Source organism: Heliconius melpomene, chromosome 13 (genome assembly GCF_056956725.1).
Source record: "Heliconius melpomene rosina isolate 202511_hmr_F chromosome 13, ASM5695672v1, whole genome shotgun sequence".
NCBI lineage: Eukaryota > Metazoa > Arthropoda > Insecta > Lepidoptera > Nymphalidae > Heliconius > Heliconius melpomene.
Window position 1 is genome coordinate 17272223 of NC_140401.1, and position 17808 is coordinate 17290030.

A 17808-nucleotide genomic window follows, 5' to 3' on the forward strand; every position below is an offset into this window, starting at 1 on the left:
TGTAAAAATAAAAAAAGTTTGATATGAAATAATACACAATAATATAAACCAATATTATTTTAATAAAGAATTGTTGGTTCATAATAGTTCTACATAAATATAAACTTATATTTAAATTCAGTCGATGCGTGAAAAGTGCATGAAGATTGAAGATATACATATGTATGTTCTAAGGCCTCTTCTTTTATACAATTAAAATTTTAGAAACTATTTAACCCTTTAGCCGCAAATATTGAAAAAAAATAATATATATATTTTTTCTTATAATATTTTAATGTAATTAATACATTTACTGTTATTAACAGATTACTGATATTACTGAACGGTATTACTGAACGGTTTGTGTTAATTTCTTTAAAAAAAACTAAACCACTATAATTAAAATATTACTTACTGTAATACTAGTACAGTTCATATCAAAATTATACGTACAACATTATACTTTTAAATATCATAGTCCCATAATATTTATACTGCAGCTAAAAGACACTTAATTATAAACCATAATATAAAAATTAGTTTAAAATTGACAGGAATTTTAATAAAAACAAATGAAATTTCATACATTTCAAAATGTTATATAAAACAAAATGAGAAATATAATAATAATGATGATTTGGTTCAAATCACTTTTATCATCTTAAATTACATTGATTCTATGAAATACAAATATTTTAATAATGTGAGTATCATAGACAAAGATAAATTACACAAGTATTATAGATAAATGTATATACATATAAAAAAGAAGAACGTTAATAAAGAATTAAGAAAATTTTCGAGTTATCAAAAATTTTAAAAATTCATAAATTCGCAAAATATTAACATTAAGACCAAAATGTTTAAAAAATACCTATAAAAAAATTAATATGCAATAAAAGACAATATTTTTTTTGTTTTAAAGACGTATTAAAATATCTTTTTTTCATTATTTAATGATAAATGTTTTTCTATTACGGATCTTAAATTCAATAAATACAGAGATTATAAATTTACTTAATTTTTCATGTACTTTTTTGAATGAAATCTAGTTACAATTACTAATATAACTGGACAATAATATTATAGTATAGTTGTTTTAAAATATATTGTATTTAATTAATAATTTTACTTTACCCTCCAGTAGTTAATATTTGACGAATACATAATAGCATGTTTAGATCCCAACCAAAACCTTAAGGCGTTTTTAAAGAAAAGCTTAGATTGATGTTAATTTTATGTTCAATACACTTAAAACTTTAACAGTTTGTTAAAGTTTTAAGTGTATTGAACATAACTTAATACAATGTAATGCAAACTTAATACAATGTAAACGCAAAATTAACAATGTTCGTACAATGAAACCTAATGAATCTAATATCACTCTTTTACTACACTTCATACAAAAATGTACTAGACTTAAATTTTTTAAACTTATAAAAATTCTAATGCACAATAAAAAAAAAACAATGTTTTGCATTTACTCTGTATATCTCTATCTACGATATCAACTTTAAATTTGCTAAAATTTAATTTTCCTACACAATCAATATAATAATGAGCCTAATGCTAATAAATTTAATACATTACAGTTTGCATGAGAGCAACAATGATAGGTATAGCGAAGTCCTTACCTGCGTAATGTGCGTAAGGGATGGTAATTAGTTAAGCATGTATTCATATACAGAGTATTTGTTGTGTATCTCATTACCTAAAATACTCGCTACTGACCAAAAATCAGAGTGACACACATAGACATAACCGAATCATTGTACGACACTGTCTACTATATAGTTTAATGTTTACTAGCCTCACGCATGCGCAGTATTGCGTCTCTCCACTCTCTGCCGTTCGGTGTCGGCGTGAGCATGCACATGTTGCGCGAGGTGCGCCCTCAGGAGAGCGACGTACTCGTCGCGGTGCTTGTTGAAGTGCTGGACGTGGGGTGACCTGTCCCAACACTGCCAAGTGCACTGGAGAAATAAAGAGAAATTCATTAAATTATTTATATTTTACGATTCTTTTATTTCCTACGTAATAGTATAAATTCTACGATCAGAAGACTTTCCATGTTTAATTTTTATAACTAATAGAATTTATCCCTTCTCTAGGCTCATAATAGAAGAAATTTTATAAAAAAAATTCTCATATGAGGGTTTTACATCTGGTATCATATTTTTTTCTTTAATCCATCAAAACATTAAAAAATACACAGACTATAAAACTATAAAAACACATAGAATAATAAAAAATAAAAAAAACATACCTTCATACCCATTTTACACCAACTGTCATAAACGCTGCGGTTGCTGCGCTCAGCGCCCACCGGGTCGCTGGCCGACAGCAGGAAGAGGGCCGGCGCGCGGCACAGGTTGGTGTGAAACAGTTGGGACGAGCGTATGTAGTGCACTGTGGCCGCTGTGTGGAACGTTTTTAAGTGGTACCTGAAGAGAAAATATTAATTAAAAGAGGCGTAAAGTGTATGTATATGTAGAATATTACTTAACATAGTAAAACTTTAGCATAACATAGTATTATTGCTTAAAAATCTTATGTGTATCACTTATATCCCCTGGAGGTCATGTATGAAGAGGTTGATAACAGTGGACGAGACGAAAGAGGTATGTGGAGACTGTGGCATTTGGCTATCCGTTCTCTCTGACTACCCCCTTAAGGATAAAGTGTGAAGCTATATATATGTACTTAATATTAGAGATTAAAAGTGCTATTACTTAAAAAACGACAAAATTTATAAAGGAAAGAGTGAGTAGGCGCGCTAGTGTGAAATAATTGAGTTCGTACTGTAGCGACGAATTTGACGTATTGCTGGATCAAAGTTTAAATAAGAATTATTTAATTATGGAAAAATTTATGAAGCGTAACAAAGGTGACTTTAGCATTAAGATAACACAGATTATTGTATTACTTAATATAATTTATTGATCATTGAATATATTATTGATAATTGCACTTACTGTTGATTTTAATCAAATTGATAAGCATTTATATTTATACTAAATAATACGACAAGGTTATTATGTCGTAACATTTATAATACTTTGATTATATAGCATTTGCATTTATATGCATTTTTTTATATACATTATATATTTATTAAATAAAAATACTAAATATATATATTTAGTATTTTATATAGTATTTGTTATATAGTCATGGCTAAGGAACAGTAAGGAATGGACGGGAATTAAACCGCCGTAAATTTAATTCATTTGACTAGGGACATAACTAAGTATGCGAAGTTGACTGCCAACTTTCACTAGTTTGAGAGGCACGTTAACACTAGAAGCGCCGCCGTCCCATTTTTGACGAAAACGCAAGGTTGATTGTATATAACTTTTTAATTTGTTAATTTATGTTGATGAAATTATTTTACAATTACCAATTTTACACCTTTATTTAATTAATAATATAAATAATTTTATAGCAGTCATACTTTTTGAAAAAAAAATGAGATTTACCTAGAACTGCCGCTGGGTCATTTTTGTCCCGCCATTATTATTTTATTATTTGAAGGTATAATTTGACATATTTTCATGCCTCGGGGACGAGGTGGAGGTGAAAGGGCAATGCGGGGGCGGAAAAAAATTGAATAGTAGGTTTAGCAGTTATAAGATCATCAGCAGCTTATAAGATCATTTTTTTGTCCATCCGTCTCTGTGCCTTTATCTCAGAAATGCTTGGAGAAATCGAGTTGATATTCATATGAGTATATGAATATCAACTATATGACGATCTACAGTCCCTTGATTTCCTGAAAAAGCGCCCTTAAAAAAAGATATGACCATTTATATAGTAAAAAACATGTATTTCGACACTATAAAGGGAATCAAATTAATAAGGTACTTTCAGTTGACTTAGAATTATGAAATTTGGCAGCTAGCATCTACATGTAGTACTAGTACAGAAAAAAATCTGAAAACTATACATTTATGTATAAATCTTAAAAAATAATAGCCTGAAAAGTGGGGTGAAATTGGTGACAATACTAAATTTTGCCGCTAGTCCAAGTGAGGTATCAGATGAAAGGATGACTAAGCTAGGCTTGAATTTCAGAAAAACACTTGATACCAAATGTGGGCAATTGTAGGGTAGGTAGAGGGAACCTGGGAACCTAATGCTATGGACTCCGCTGACATTTTCCGCCGAATTCTGGAGGCATTACCACGCAATGTTATAAATCATCTGTGATGTATCACTGATGAAGAATATATTAAAGCATTACTTGGCCTACTAATAATAATAACTAATTTCAATAACTTATAATTTTGTAAGAGTTATTCAGTTAGTTGTCACGACCTTAGAACGTATTAGAAATATTTGAGTCTTTCTTTGTGTTTTATTTTTTGGTACTTTTATGTTTGTTAAAGAATGAGAATTGATTATTAAAGATGGTCTACATATTTTACGAATTATTTTAATAATATTTTTTTTGTATTATACCAACAATCAACATAATAAGTAGAATGGGACAAATTTGTCACGACGGCGGTTCAAGGGGGGTCTCAATCTTCGGCACTTCTAGTGTTAAGAAGAAGAAGATATAGCATTAAAAATTATAATAATACAAGAACAATATTTTACAAAGTCAAGCACGCTAGTGCAGTACTGGCGTTTAAAAACTATGTCAGCTTTACGAAAACTAGTGAAAATAATAAAACAGATTTTTGTTTATTATAATGCTCGTTATTATTTATGCAAATCTATTATGATATGTTACAATTTTTACTTCACATCTAATAATTGAATTAGCTTAATTCCTTTGTAAAAGTAGCCATATATCAAATTAATAAGTACAAAATAATACAGCAATAGATCTTTTCTATATACTCTAGTGTAATTTCAAGGCCACACGTGATTATTTATCTATACTAATATAATAAAGCGGAAGAGTTTGTTTGTTTGTTTGTTTGTTTGTTTGTTTGTTTGTTTGTTTGAACGCTAAGATCTCTGGATCTACTGGTCCGATTTTCATTGTTTTTGTTTTGTATGAAAGCTACATTCTCCAGAAGTGCTATAGGCTATATAACATTACATTACACATATATACTAATATATTTTAAAGTATATTCTAATTTGACATGCAATTTATTCTGCCATGTTAATAACAACTGTCGCGTCGCTACGCAACCGTTACCGCGACATTTTGATATTCATCCTTATGAAAATAAATATAATAGTCACTTTTAACATTTTATCGAGATTGAAATTATAGTTCACTGTATAACATTCTAATAAATAATTAAGGAGATGTCACTGATTTCAAATGACCTAGCCTACGGGTGGTATAGTATGAGTATGACCGCCGCGAACAGGCAGATGATGTTGACGGTTTTATAAATTTTCATACATTTTCGAACTATTGTAAATGTTTATGTAATTATTTGCTGTTTATAATTAATTTAAGCTACACTTTGGTTCTCTTCTTATTTTATTTGATATTGCCCGCTAAAATTATCCTACTAAATAGAGAGAAATGTTTAGTTATTTCGTACAGTCGATATCTATGTACGCACGCGCGGAAAACTTTAGATACTTTTTCTAAAATTAAGAATATCTATCCTTTAGTTACTTTTAATTCTTTTGTTGGTTCATTTCAATAACTCAGATATTTTTTTCTAATAATGTGTATCTACTTATTATTCTTTTTGATTATTTAAGCTTATATTTTCTTACTAATTCTATTGAAAATTGAAAATAATTTCATGAATATATTTAATAAATATTCTTATAGTTGAAGCAGGCGTAGCCGCGTCCGGGTCCACTAGTCAGATAATAAATAGCATTTAAAATAGTTAAATGTTTTTACATTGTTATGACGCATTTGAAACGTGTAAATTATAAGCAATGATAATGAATTCAAATCCGGGTTAGGGAAATATTGACATTTTGTGTTAAATAAAGTCAGCCTACTACAAAATTTAGATATTTAAAGAAATTAAATTGATAAAAATTGTAATTTGTCTATCTATAGCTTTAGCCATAAGTGAAGAAGTTTCTTAGTTACTTCTTATCGATCCCGGCTGCGAAGCCGCAGCTAAATGCCAGTATAAAATATTAACAAAAGTAAAACTCACTCCATATAAGCCTTAAGGGTTTTCTGCATAATCTTGTTCTTAGGGAACACGGCGGCCGGCACGCCTATTGTTATCTCCGTGATATCAGCGGCGGAATCCCATACTTGTGCCGTTACACGATCTATTACTGGTTGATAGCTGAAATTTTGTTCAAATGTTATTTATCAATGAAAAGTCAAAGTTAGTTAATTAATAACAGCAATCTTTGTGTAATAAATGGGTGATCATTTAATTAATTAGTTTATGTATTCTTAATCCCTTTAAATCAAAACTATAATATGATCAATATTTGTCGTGGCACAGCGACACAGGCGAGTGACTGTAATCACGACAGGTTATGGGTTCGATTACCACTCAAAGAAATGGGATACGGGGTTAAGAAAAAAAAAGGAAAAAACTGATTATGTAAAAAAATTGTATACAGGTTTATTTTTATACTTTATTTTTAACTTTATTTAGGTTAAAAGGTGCCAAGTTAAAAGAATAAAAACATTTTTAAACCAATCAAAACACAAAGTAAACTCACATTTCCTTATTGTCCATGACCTGGGCGCATACTTCTCCCCACAAGTAACCACCGACGGAGAAACCATGGATAACAGTGGGTTGATCGTTTTCATTCGCTGCCATAAACTTTATAAGGTCAGCCGCTACCAGCTGTAAATATAGAAAAAAAACCTGTATAAAACATGTACAATTATATACTAAAAAATGAGGCCGTCGTTAAGCATGCGACAGTAAAAACGACGATCATGGGTTTGATTCTCAATCGGGGGAATAAAATATTTAATATTTTCATTTTTGCGCTCTGGCACGCAACTGAATGCAGCACTTTGAATGAAGGGAAATTAACATAATTTAAATACAATCGTTCAACCGAATGGAGATCGAATCCACAAGAGATATGATATATTATGTAAAAGATGGTACGTTGTAAATGTGGCATCACAGGTTTCATGTTCTCTGTGCAATATACCAGGGACAACTTTAAAAGTTTAGTCAGACAATTGAACATAAATAACCCTTCTGCATAATACATAGAATATATTTTTACAACTTTACGCTGTATCCCGCATGTATAATGAGAATAAGAAGAATTGTCGTTGTTTATTAGCCCTTGTGACTGTCAGCGCCTCGATGGACTCAATGCTTAATAATGAATGAGATTACAATCAATATGTATGCATATTTTATGAACAAGATATTAAGTAAATCAATAAGATGTTATTTTAAAATCCACAGTTTTTTTTAATGGCATAAAATTCCTAATTCCCCACTTACACAAATTTAAGTTAGGATTCTTTATTTTCGTATTTTTAGTTTTACTAAAATATATTGCGTATATTTTTAAAATAAAAGAAACAATATATGGTATATTGTCTACTATTAATCAAAATTCTCTAACGATGTCTTGTCCGTTTGGTTCAATGTGAACCATAACATAATACATAAAGATAAGTAAACGAGGTCAACATGCGGCTTACCGTACCTACGATGTCTTTCAACATCACAGAATGACTTTAAGTATTGTCTATTTTAAAAAATATATAATATTCCAACTAAGATAAGAAATACATTCTTAACGTTGAAATTAAATACATGCATGAAAATTATTTTACTAAGTTTTTATAGTATTATGTATTATTTTAGTTCACGTTGTATCCGATCCGCAGCAGGGTGGACAGAGGAAACCTAGTGTGGCAAGACACTCCGTTGCCTTTAAGACACTCCCGTTCCTCACTTCCCGCCGAATTCTGGAGGCATTACGTGTTGAATGGCGGAACTCAACACTGCCTTTAGAACCTTGTTATTATAATTATTAACCTATTAATTTTCAGATATTAATTAGTTCATCTTATTTTCGTCTCAACATCGGAACGGAAAGAAGTTAATTTTCAAATTAGATTTTTAAAAAGTTTTCAAATTAGCTTTGAAAGGTAGATATCGGTTTAGACTGATCGACAAATATACAGATAGCAGATGAGATCGATAGCTACTTACCAAAATATATTTAAGTCCTAAAATTGCCACGTATCTAAAAAAACTGACTAAAATATCAATTTTGTCTCCATATGTGAGTATAGAGATAACAACCATGTCATCACATACCTGAGATCCCTTCAAGGGCCACATGAGTTGCCATGGTGTGCACGAAACCGAAATGACATCGAAACCCTGTTCCAAATATAGATTGGCGTACTTCATGACGTGCTTCTGCCTAGCCAGCAGCCAGTTGATCATTACGCAAGTTGGACGATTCTGTTGTTTGTCTAGCCTGAAGGAAAACAGAATAAAAAATTCTTTAAATTTATGTGCTTCATATTTAAACTCATTGTTAAAATGAGTTTGGTAATAATGCTTAAACGATGCTTAGGACTGCCTCACATCTTGAGAAAAAAACAGGTTGATATTATAAAAATCTAAATTAATCTTAGTTTCCTTTAATTTACTGCTAATAATATTATCTAGATCCATCCCTTAGTTAAGCTACAATAGACTAGTCTAGACTAGACTATCTATCAAGTAACTAACCATAGGTAACTAAAATAATTAAAAATTAATAACCGGCGTCTTTTTAAATAATTTTGGATTGTTTTGTATTGTTTTTTACAAACCAAGCTTTTCATTTGATGGTCCACCATTTTGTTACGGCGGCCATTTTAGATTAATATTAATGATAAACATTTTCATTGTGAATTTTCAGTCCAATCGGATACTGGGAAGTGGGTCAAATTGAGCTTGCAAGATTTTATGTAACTATAATTTTTTATGTAAATATTTTATGTAAATATAATTTAATAGATTTTATGTAAATATAATTTTATGTAACTATAAACAAAAAAACAGCGTTTAATATATAAGTATAAATATCATAGATATAAAATAACCAGCAATTTCATCAATATATCGACTAATCAATTGACAGTACAAAGTCGAGACCGATGCAGACCGCATCTAATAAATGCATGTGCGTAGATAGGTAATACACACCACTAAGTAGGTATGTGCTTATTTACGTGTTGAGCCAAGAATAAAGCGGCCTTGAGTGTGTTGTAGTTCATATTATAGTCCATTAGGAATTCTAGATGGTAGCAGGACATGAGATTATGAGACAATTTTACGGCTTCATTCTGGATGCACATGGGCGTCGAATGCCAATGGGGGGCAGCAGATCCATGGCCACCCCAGAATAGTCTTGTGCCCAATCCAGAAATTTTATTAACAATAAAATTTACATTGCAATATTAAAGAAAATCTTTACAAGCTCAAAACTCCTGGAAAATTTCTCTCTAGACACGCCCTTTAGAATGTGGGCTAAGGACGGCGTTAAACGCTGCCGCTCAACACAAAATATCTATTAAATAAGAAATATTGAATACAGAGTGATAGATTTCCTTTCACTTAATTTCATAGACATTTATAAAATATGTAAAATTTTATATAAAATTGCATATATTTCTTAATATAAATGCCTAATTATCATAATATGTCCTTGTTATAATCATCAGCGAATTACCTCTTAATTTATTGTGTGAATAATCAACTAATTAGTAATTACAAATCTGTACTTATAATAAAATCGTAACTAAATAATTCAAAATCCTCAATGATCATCGAAGCCACAGTTATAGTATTTCGAGTTAACCCACTGCGACGCAACAGCTTTAATTAACATTTGTGCATGTTTTTAAAACCAAGAAAAAATAGTCTTTACATTAAAAAACCAAGTTATTAAATTCTTACATGAAATATATTGGTTATATTTTACATAATTAATATTAAATGTATAAACGACCATCAGGTGTACAGCTCATTAATAAATTAACGTTATTAATAGAAATAAATGAAAAAAATACTCTTATACTATTCTACTTTTTTTAAAATCTTTATAAAAAAATGTTGGAGATTTTAAATATATGAAGTACTAATTTATACTCGCGGTTTTTCCCACGTGGTCCAATAGAAACAACTATAAGCTATTCATTACACACTATGCCCGAAGTAAATCTGACCTCGAGTACGGTGGGCTAAAGAAAGTTAAGACCGACATGGACTTAATTTTCTTAAAATATATACAGGGTGTCCCAGGAGTCAACGATAAAACGAAACCAGGTGATAGACCAAGTCATGACAGTTATGAGAAAAATATAAAAAAAAATCTTTGTCGTCTATTTTTCATATTATATTGATTTTAAAAAATATCGGAAAAACCGACACCCTGTGATGATTTTTCAAGTCCTAAGACTACAAATATTACTCTTTCTTCATTTTTTTTCCTGTAATGTAATCATGAGTAACCCTTCTGTGAATTACAGTTTAAGATTTAAACATACCTGCATCAGTTTTCAATAAAATGTGGTGTTTTTGCCAAACATTAAATTCAAAATATTTACTACACCCAACTTTAAACGACTGTACTATAAAAAAAATGTACTACACTGTTTTTGCAAGTAACTTTAAAAGTTGGCGCATATAATCTGGATTCCGAAATGGTACGACACTTGCTGGATTACTTCTTTGTTGAAGAGAGAAAAATCGAAATACACGATAATCGGGATGACGTTCAGCTTTTTGGTATCTTTTTCGATACATTCTAGCTGCAGCGTTTGTATTACATAACCATTCTCCATAAATGAAAAGCATATTGGCAATGTGTCAAAGACCGAGTATATGGCCTGCGAGAGCCCGGACTCGAACACTATTCTTATAAGTCCTGGGCCAACCCCTAAGTTGGAAAAGTTCAGGTACCTTGGATTCGTCATGCACGAGTCTGGAGGCATTCACGATCTCCTTGGCCAGATAAGAGTTAGGACGGTATCCTGCGATCACAGACCACACCAGTGACCTCCCGCCACTTAGCTCAGGTAACGCTTATCCGACTTAGGGGCTGGCCCAGGTAATCCCGATTATCGTGTATTTCGATTTTTCTCTCTTCAACAAAGAAGTAATCCAGCAAGTGTCGTACCATTTCGGAATCCAAATTAATTGCGCCAACTTTTAAAGTTACTTGCAAAAACAGTGTAGTACATTTTTTTTATAGTACAGTCGTTTAAAGTTGGATGTAGTAAATATTTGAATTTAATGTTTGGCAAAAACACCACATTTTATTGAAAACTGATGCAGGTATGTTTAAATCTTAAACTGTAATTCATAGAAGGGTTACTCATGATTACATTACAGGAAAAAAATGAAGAAAGAGTAATATTTGTAGTCTTAGGACTTGAAAAATCATCACAGGTGTCGGTTTTTCCGATATTTTTTAAAATCAATATAATATGAAAAATACATGACAAAGATTTTTTTTTATATTTTTCTCATAACTGTCATGACTTGGTCTATCACCTGGTTTCGTTTTATCGTTGACTCCTGGGACACCCTGTATATTTCTTAATTTTCTCTTTTCTTTTCTCTTCTTTTCGATAAATAGATTATCCAAGAAAAACTTTTTTCAATTGGAACAAACACTAGCTTCATGATATTACTATAGAACATATTGACAGTGATGATCCTATAAAGGTTTCGCTTTCTTTTCTATTAACACACGAAACCCTAAAACTGTCAGTATTGTCAGTCATTCAAATACTTACTACTAAGATTGTAAACGGTGTCAGTAAATGCATTATGTATGTAAATATATTAATTACGAGGCACATTTCGTATGTAGGTGACTCATTTCCTAATAAGTCATTATTGTCACCAAACATACTATAAATATTATAATGAGGGAATATAACAAGGCATTGTTTTATTACTGCATTAGAGAAGTTTTATTTGAAACCTTGGCACGAAATTATTTTAAATCGTTTTTTTTGGCTACACGCATTCCGCTGTAGCACTTCCGTTGCCCACTTTCCGCCGAATTCTGGAGGCATTATGTGTTGAGTAGTGTAACTCAAAGTCACTCAAAGTAACGCCTGGATACTAGAGAGAGGAAATGAAATATTTATTTCAATTTATATTACCATTTTTTCGCTCTGGTGTCGTGGCAAAGCACGACGTTGAGTTCTGCCACTCACGCAATGCCTCCAGAAATTGGCAGAAAGTGGGGAACGGAGTGTCTTAACACTAGGTCTCCTCTGCCTACGCTGCTGTGAAAGGGATACAGCGTGAAGCCGACTTATAAGTTTATAACATTGCTCTTACTTCATGATCTTCGGATCTGTCTTCAGATCGATCTTGTCGTTTGTAATATACTGAATGTTCTTGGTGATGTCCTGAGTGTGGGCAGAGCGGTCCCATGTCAAGGCAATCGGAGCACACGATAGGAAGGGACGTAACTGTTGACAATAGAAAAACATATGTTTTTAGAAAACATAGTAGCTTTCAAAAGAAATTGGTTACGTTAAAAATATTATACTTTTTAAAAAAGTTAAAATATTAAGATGAAATAATTTAGAAAGTTTGAAATCGTACTATTTTCAAAAGTTTAAATTGTACTGAAAGTGAATGAAAAAAAATGAAAATATTAAATATTTCATTTTCTCGATTGAGAATAGAACCTATAACCTGTCGCATTTACAATCGCATAACTGGCCTCGCTATTATTATCCTGTCAGTATTGTATCAGTATCCTCGCTATTATCTCCTGTATTAAAAAGTTAACACTATTACTGAAAGTATATTTACAATTTCAATCTACGAAACAGCGACATACAGTTCTATTCGCCGATTTTAAAATGTTTTGTATGACCAATCCAAGTCGTGCTTTATCAATAAATAATCCTTCCTGTTCTTTCCTTTTGTTATCTCAACAAACACCACGTGTAATATAAATTATAAACAAAATAATGTTTAATAATTACAATATAACATACGTGAGTCATTCACGTGGTTTAGCTTAGATGATTCATGAATATTTTTTTATTTTCTCTCATCTTCACGTTGTATCACGCACACGGCAGGGTAGGCAGAGGGAACCTAGTGTTAAGACACTCCGTTCCCCGCTTTCTGCCGAATTTTTCGAGGCATTGCGTGTTAAGTGGCGGAACTCGACAAATGTTAAGACACTCCATTCTCATTAAGATACTTTCATTCCCCACTTTCCCTCAAAATTACTCGACACCGGAGCGAAGAACCTGTAGTCACACTATGGGCCCCTGCGGAACGACTGGCCAATGGCTATAATGAAGTCATCAAATGAATTTTGGCTATTTCAACATATTCAGTCAACAAAACGCTTTATCTGCTTTTAATGAAGAAAACGAGTGATAAAATTTTAATTATCTAATGAAGATAATTAATTATTTTTAGTTATAACACTGTGCCACTGTCTGGATGCCATATAAATGACCTTCAAGACGAACACGTACCTAAATAGGTTCAAAGATCATAATTAGTTATCAATCCTGAGTCATTTTGTAACAAAGTTACCTACTGTCACTAATCGGTTTGTCATAATCTAATAAATGTCTATATTTTATATGTAATTTCTGCTCCTTTAATTTAGCATCATTGAGAGAGAACAGTGATAAGACACTACGTTCTTCACTAACTATCTAATAAACCAATACCATTGCGTGTTGAGTGAACTCAATGTAGGACTTTGTGTTAAATAAAATTTTATATCATTCAACTGGAAATCGAACCCAAAATCATCGTGCCCCAAATAAGTCTTAACTCTCACACGGACACAGTGGGTCACATCGAAATAAATAACGTGATGCAACATAACTTCGATAAATTCATTATGCTAAATAATTTATCAATTTAAGCCGCGTTCCACCAAACAAATTCTTTAGCTTTATAATATTAAGTTTCCCACTTTCAACCTAATTCATATGATGTCTAAGTATAGATGCTTAGATATAATATGACATTTTTTACAGAATATTTCCATTCACTTGAGAACTCCCAGATAAATAAAAAAGAACAAATAGACGGCACCAAAAAAATGTTAACAAAAAAGCATGGCCTCCATTGCGATAGAAGTCAAAAACCTTTAATTACAAAAAAAGGTTAGAACTCAACGTTGAATATTTTCGTTATGTGTTATAACTGCCAAGGAGCTCGGAATTAGTAGGAACAAGCACAAATATACGGTTCTTAGTTCGGGACCCAGTTGAAGAAAAAATATTTTCTTCTTCTATTTCAATTTCACGCTGTATCCCGCACGCAGCAAGGTAGGCGAGGGAACTTAGTGTTAAGAGACTCCAATCCCCTATTAAGAGTTTAAGACACTTTCGCAAGGCATTGTGTTGAGTGGCGGAAACTGAACGCCGCGCTTTGACTGGTTACCAAAGCGATAAATGAAAATATTAAATATTTCATTCCCCCGAGTGGAAATCGAACCCGCTAACCTCGCGTTTACACACGACAGCTTTATTTATATGATATCTGTAATTTAAATTACATCAATTAAGAAATAATATAATTATCTACCTATTATTAAAGTTCTGACTTTGGCCCTTGATCACGCGAGCGGTGCGTGAAAAATATTTCTACTATCATTAATATAAATTACAATACACTCCGTACTGTATATATATACACGTAACAACTGCCGACAGTCAATCGATGCAAATAAACATTTTAACAATGTTTCATACATTTTCTATGAGCCGCGCGCGCTATGCTCGTTCTAGCGAGACTCTTTGGCATTGAACTTCACACACATTGTACTATTAAATTATTAATATCGATAGCAAGATAAAAATGCATTTAAGAGCATTTAATATTTATTTTATATGATATCAATTATAGTGACTCTGGCTGGTGGTCGTAATTTCGACTTTCATTCGAGAAAAAATAATTTTGTTTTTAAAGGGGGTTTTTCATTAGTCCTGCTTAAATTTTAATATGAAACATTTTTATACAGCAGTTTATAAAACCGTTCTTAACCAAAATTTTAATTTACGGCTTTGCTTTCATGGAAATAATTAATAATTGAGTAAGACCAAGTTCATATTCTAATCTAACCCGAACCGCCAAAAATCACTACGAACTAATAGTTACTGAGATGAGCGCGTTCAACCAAACAAACTCTTCCGCTTTATAATATTAAAATAATATTCATATTTCACAAATCAAGGCCATACAAAATTTACATACAATTATAAATACATAAGCGGCGTTATTATAGCACGAGCACTCCGATACATCACGTGCCCGGTTACCAAGTAACGAGCTGCATTGTATTACTTACGTAGATGTTTAGGAAAATTTTCCTCTGAAGTTAAATTTAGCATTTAATAATTCATGAAGCAGTGGGTGGTGATGGGTTCGTTCCCACTCTAGCGAAAATTGAATATTTTCATTTCCTCGATCAGGTAACGAGGCGAAACGCGGCGTTAAGTTCCATCACTCAACGCCATGTCTCCAGAATTCGGCGGAAACTGCGTAACGGAATGTCTTTACACTAGGTTCTCATGTTCCCACTGCCTTCCTTGCTAAGTACGGGATATAGTGTAAAGCTAATAAAAATATACAATTCCAAAAATACTATTTAAAAAATGCAATCATTTATACATTTATATTTTATCAAATCAAAAAATGCATTATCTCTAGTTGCGAACGAAACGATTTCCGATATAATTCACGATTTATTAAAATGATATTCCATGTTGAGTGGTCCTAAACAACTTGTTACTAAAGTGAAAATATGAAAAGAATGAAAATATTACTACTATCATTTATAAACAGAAATTAAGTAAAGAGTCATACTTACAACAAATGTCAGTCTTAATACAAAAAAATAGAAAAATACATAAAAAAAGAGCCATTTGTTGTGTTTAAACAATGTTACTATGCATTAGAGGGTAAACACAGTACATTATCTATGCAGCTATGTTACGCATACAGTTATCAGCTTATATTATTATTACATATTTAAGGTCTATTATGTATGGAAATGTGAATAACATTTTAATAATATTTTGTTTCATCATTTAAGAGCCAAAATTTGATATAATAGACTGACTCAAACATTTGTAGTTAGTACTAAGTAGATAAATACATATTATATATGGTTATAACCAAGTTTAATTTAATGAAAACACAAAAGTTAAAATCTAATAGTAATCGATAAATTGGTATTGTCTTTTTTATTGCAGTTCTATAATATATACCACAGCTCTATTGTCATACAAATGAGGTTACGAAAACAAAAGTTTTATTTGTCAATATATTTTATGGTCATCTAATTATAACACTTTTAATTATAAATACTTCATTTAAGGACAAAGAAATTATGGCAATAGAATTATTATAAATAATTTTAATAATTATTATTTATTTTTATAAAAAAAAATTGAATCATCAGTTTCTATTGTTTAAAAGATTAAATAGATTGAGGTGCAGTGGCACAGCACATGTACTTTGAACATGATGGTTTTGAGTGCAATTGTCACGCAAGGAAAATATTTTTTTATTTATTAATTTCCTTGTTCTGGTAATAAGACACAGCGTCAAGTTATGCCTCTCAACAATTTCAACTTAAAATTCAGGGAAAAGTGGAGGGAGTGTCTTAACACTTGGTTTCCTCTGCCTCCCTGCTATATGCGGGATACAGTGTGAAGCTAATATAAACTAATTAAAGATATTGTTTACTTACATTACTATTTTTAAGTCCTATCTTCCCACTGACAACAGTTGCACTCACCACAGTTTTGAATAAACTCATTTTGATTCAAATGTGCCTGTAGACAAATTATTATTTATTTTAAAATATAAACTATGGCACTTGCCGGTTATATTTTGTACATAAAAATATTGCGTCCTATAAATATAAAACTAAACAAAGCAATACAAAATAAATTAAATATGTTGACGCACTTCAACGTAATTGGTGTCGTCTATTATAGATCTAATGCATTATTGCTATATCAACATGTAAGCTTAAATATACTATGTAATATACTCATTGCTGCCAAAGATTATTTATAAATAGATTTAGTCTCTATAATCGCCCTTCGATCTATTCAGAAGCACTTTTAATGTACAAAATTAAATATTTATTTATTTAAAACGATATACTAGTATCAACTAACGACAAATAAATAAAACAAAATATAAACAAAAATCTACCTACTGAATAAAATAAAAATAATATAACTTACTTAGCGTATACCGAAAATCAAAATAAATGTGTTAACAGAAAAACTGTATAGAAAGGCGTTAATTGGAGATAGTGATTTCAAATGTGCATTTTCTCGGTACTTAACAGTAAGCTATTTCACTTTTCTATTATAACAGTGATATACTTGCAATACTAATTTAATAGATATATTTTTATTAATTAATTTGTGTTTTTAATTAGCCGGTTAATGTAGACGAAGCTATATTAATGCAGGATATGATAAATTACAATTTATTATTTAATCACACAACATGATCACTAATTCACCAAATTATCACTCGCACGGTGCGTGTTCGTGAACTTCGTGTGACTGAATGATTTGAATGAAAGTCGTGAGTTCATCAGATCCGCGTTTGTATGAATAGTGATGTACCGTCGAGAATGAATTGACATGAGTTGTTGTAAAAATTACTTTTTCATTTTTGGCATAATCTCTTTTGCTTTAATTGTATTACGATTTTATAGAGTAGTTAAAACTGTGGATTTATTCAAAGTGGTGATGACAAAAACACTTTGTATAAATATCATCATCATCAAATTGTGCGTTGTGTCAGCTTCACGCTGTATCCCAGAGCAGAAAGAGGGGTAAAAGGGAGCCTCATCTCAAGATACTTCAATCTTCACATTCCGCAGTATTCTGGAGGGATTGCGTGTATAGTA

At 31.2% G+C, this 17808-nt stretch overlaps 1 protein-coding gene across 4 annotated transcripts; it reads right to left on the minus strand.

Moving 5' to 3' along the window:
* Positions 1-42: 42 nt before the first annotated feature.
* Positions 43-17473, minus strand: LOC146533208 (uncharacterized). 4 transcript variants are annotated; one of them, XM_085195996.1, is made up of 8 exons: positions 17129-17473; positions 16624-16708; positions 12219-12352; positions 8184-8349; positions 6601-6731; positions 6075-6212; positions 2246-2423; positions 43-1952 (listed from the first exon to the last, which is right to left on the minus strand). In XM_085195996.1, exons 2-8 carry the CDS (start codon positions 16690-16692, stop codon positions 1791-1793), a joined length of 978 nt encoding a protein of 325 aa, XP_085052122.1. In that variant the 5' UTR covers positions 16693-16708; positions 17129-17473; the 3' UTR covers positions 43-1790. The 4 variants fall into 4 exon arrangements, with proteins under 4 accessions (XP_085052122.1, XP_085052123.1, XP_085052125.1 ...); XM_085195997.1 differs by having other exon boundaries at positions 17416-17455; XM_085195999.1 differs by lacking the exons at positions 16624-16708; positions 17129-17473 and adding an exon at positions 14454-14594.
* Positions 17474-17808: the final 335 nt, after the last annotated feature.

Bases quoted from the DNA above. Each gene is read 5' to 3' on its own strand.
- LOC146533208 (XM_085195996.1), bottom strand. From the start codon at position 16,692: ATGAGTTTATTCAAAACTGTGGTGAGTGCAACTGTTGTCAGTGGGAAG. The intron at 12,353-16,623 runs GTAAGTAAACAA...TATTGTCAACAG, and splicing joins TAGGACTTAAAAATAGTAAT to TTACGTCCCTTCCTATCGTG. The intron at 6,732-8,183 runs GTATGTGATGAC...CTATATTTACAG, and splicing joins GGCCCTTGAAGGGATCTCAG to CTGGTAGCGGCTGACCTTAT.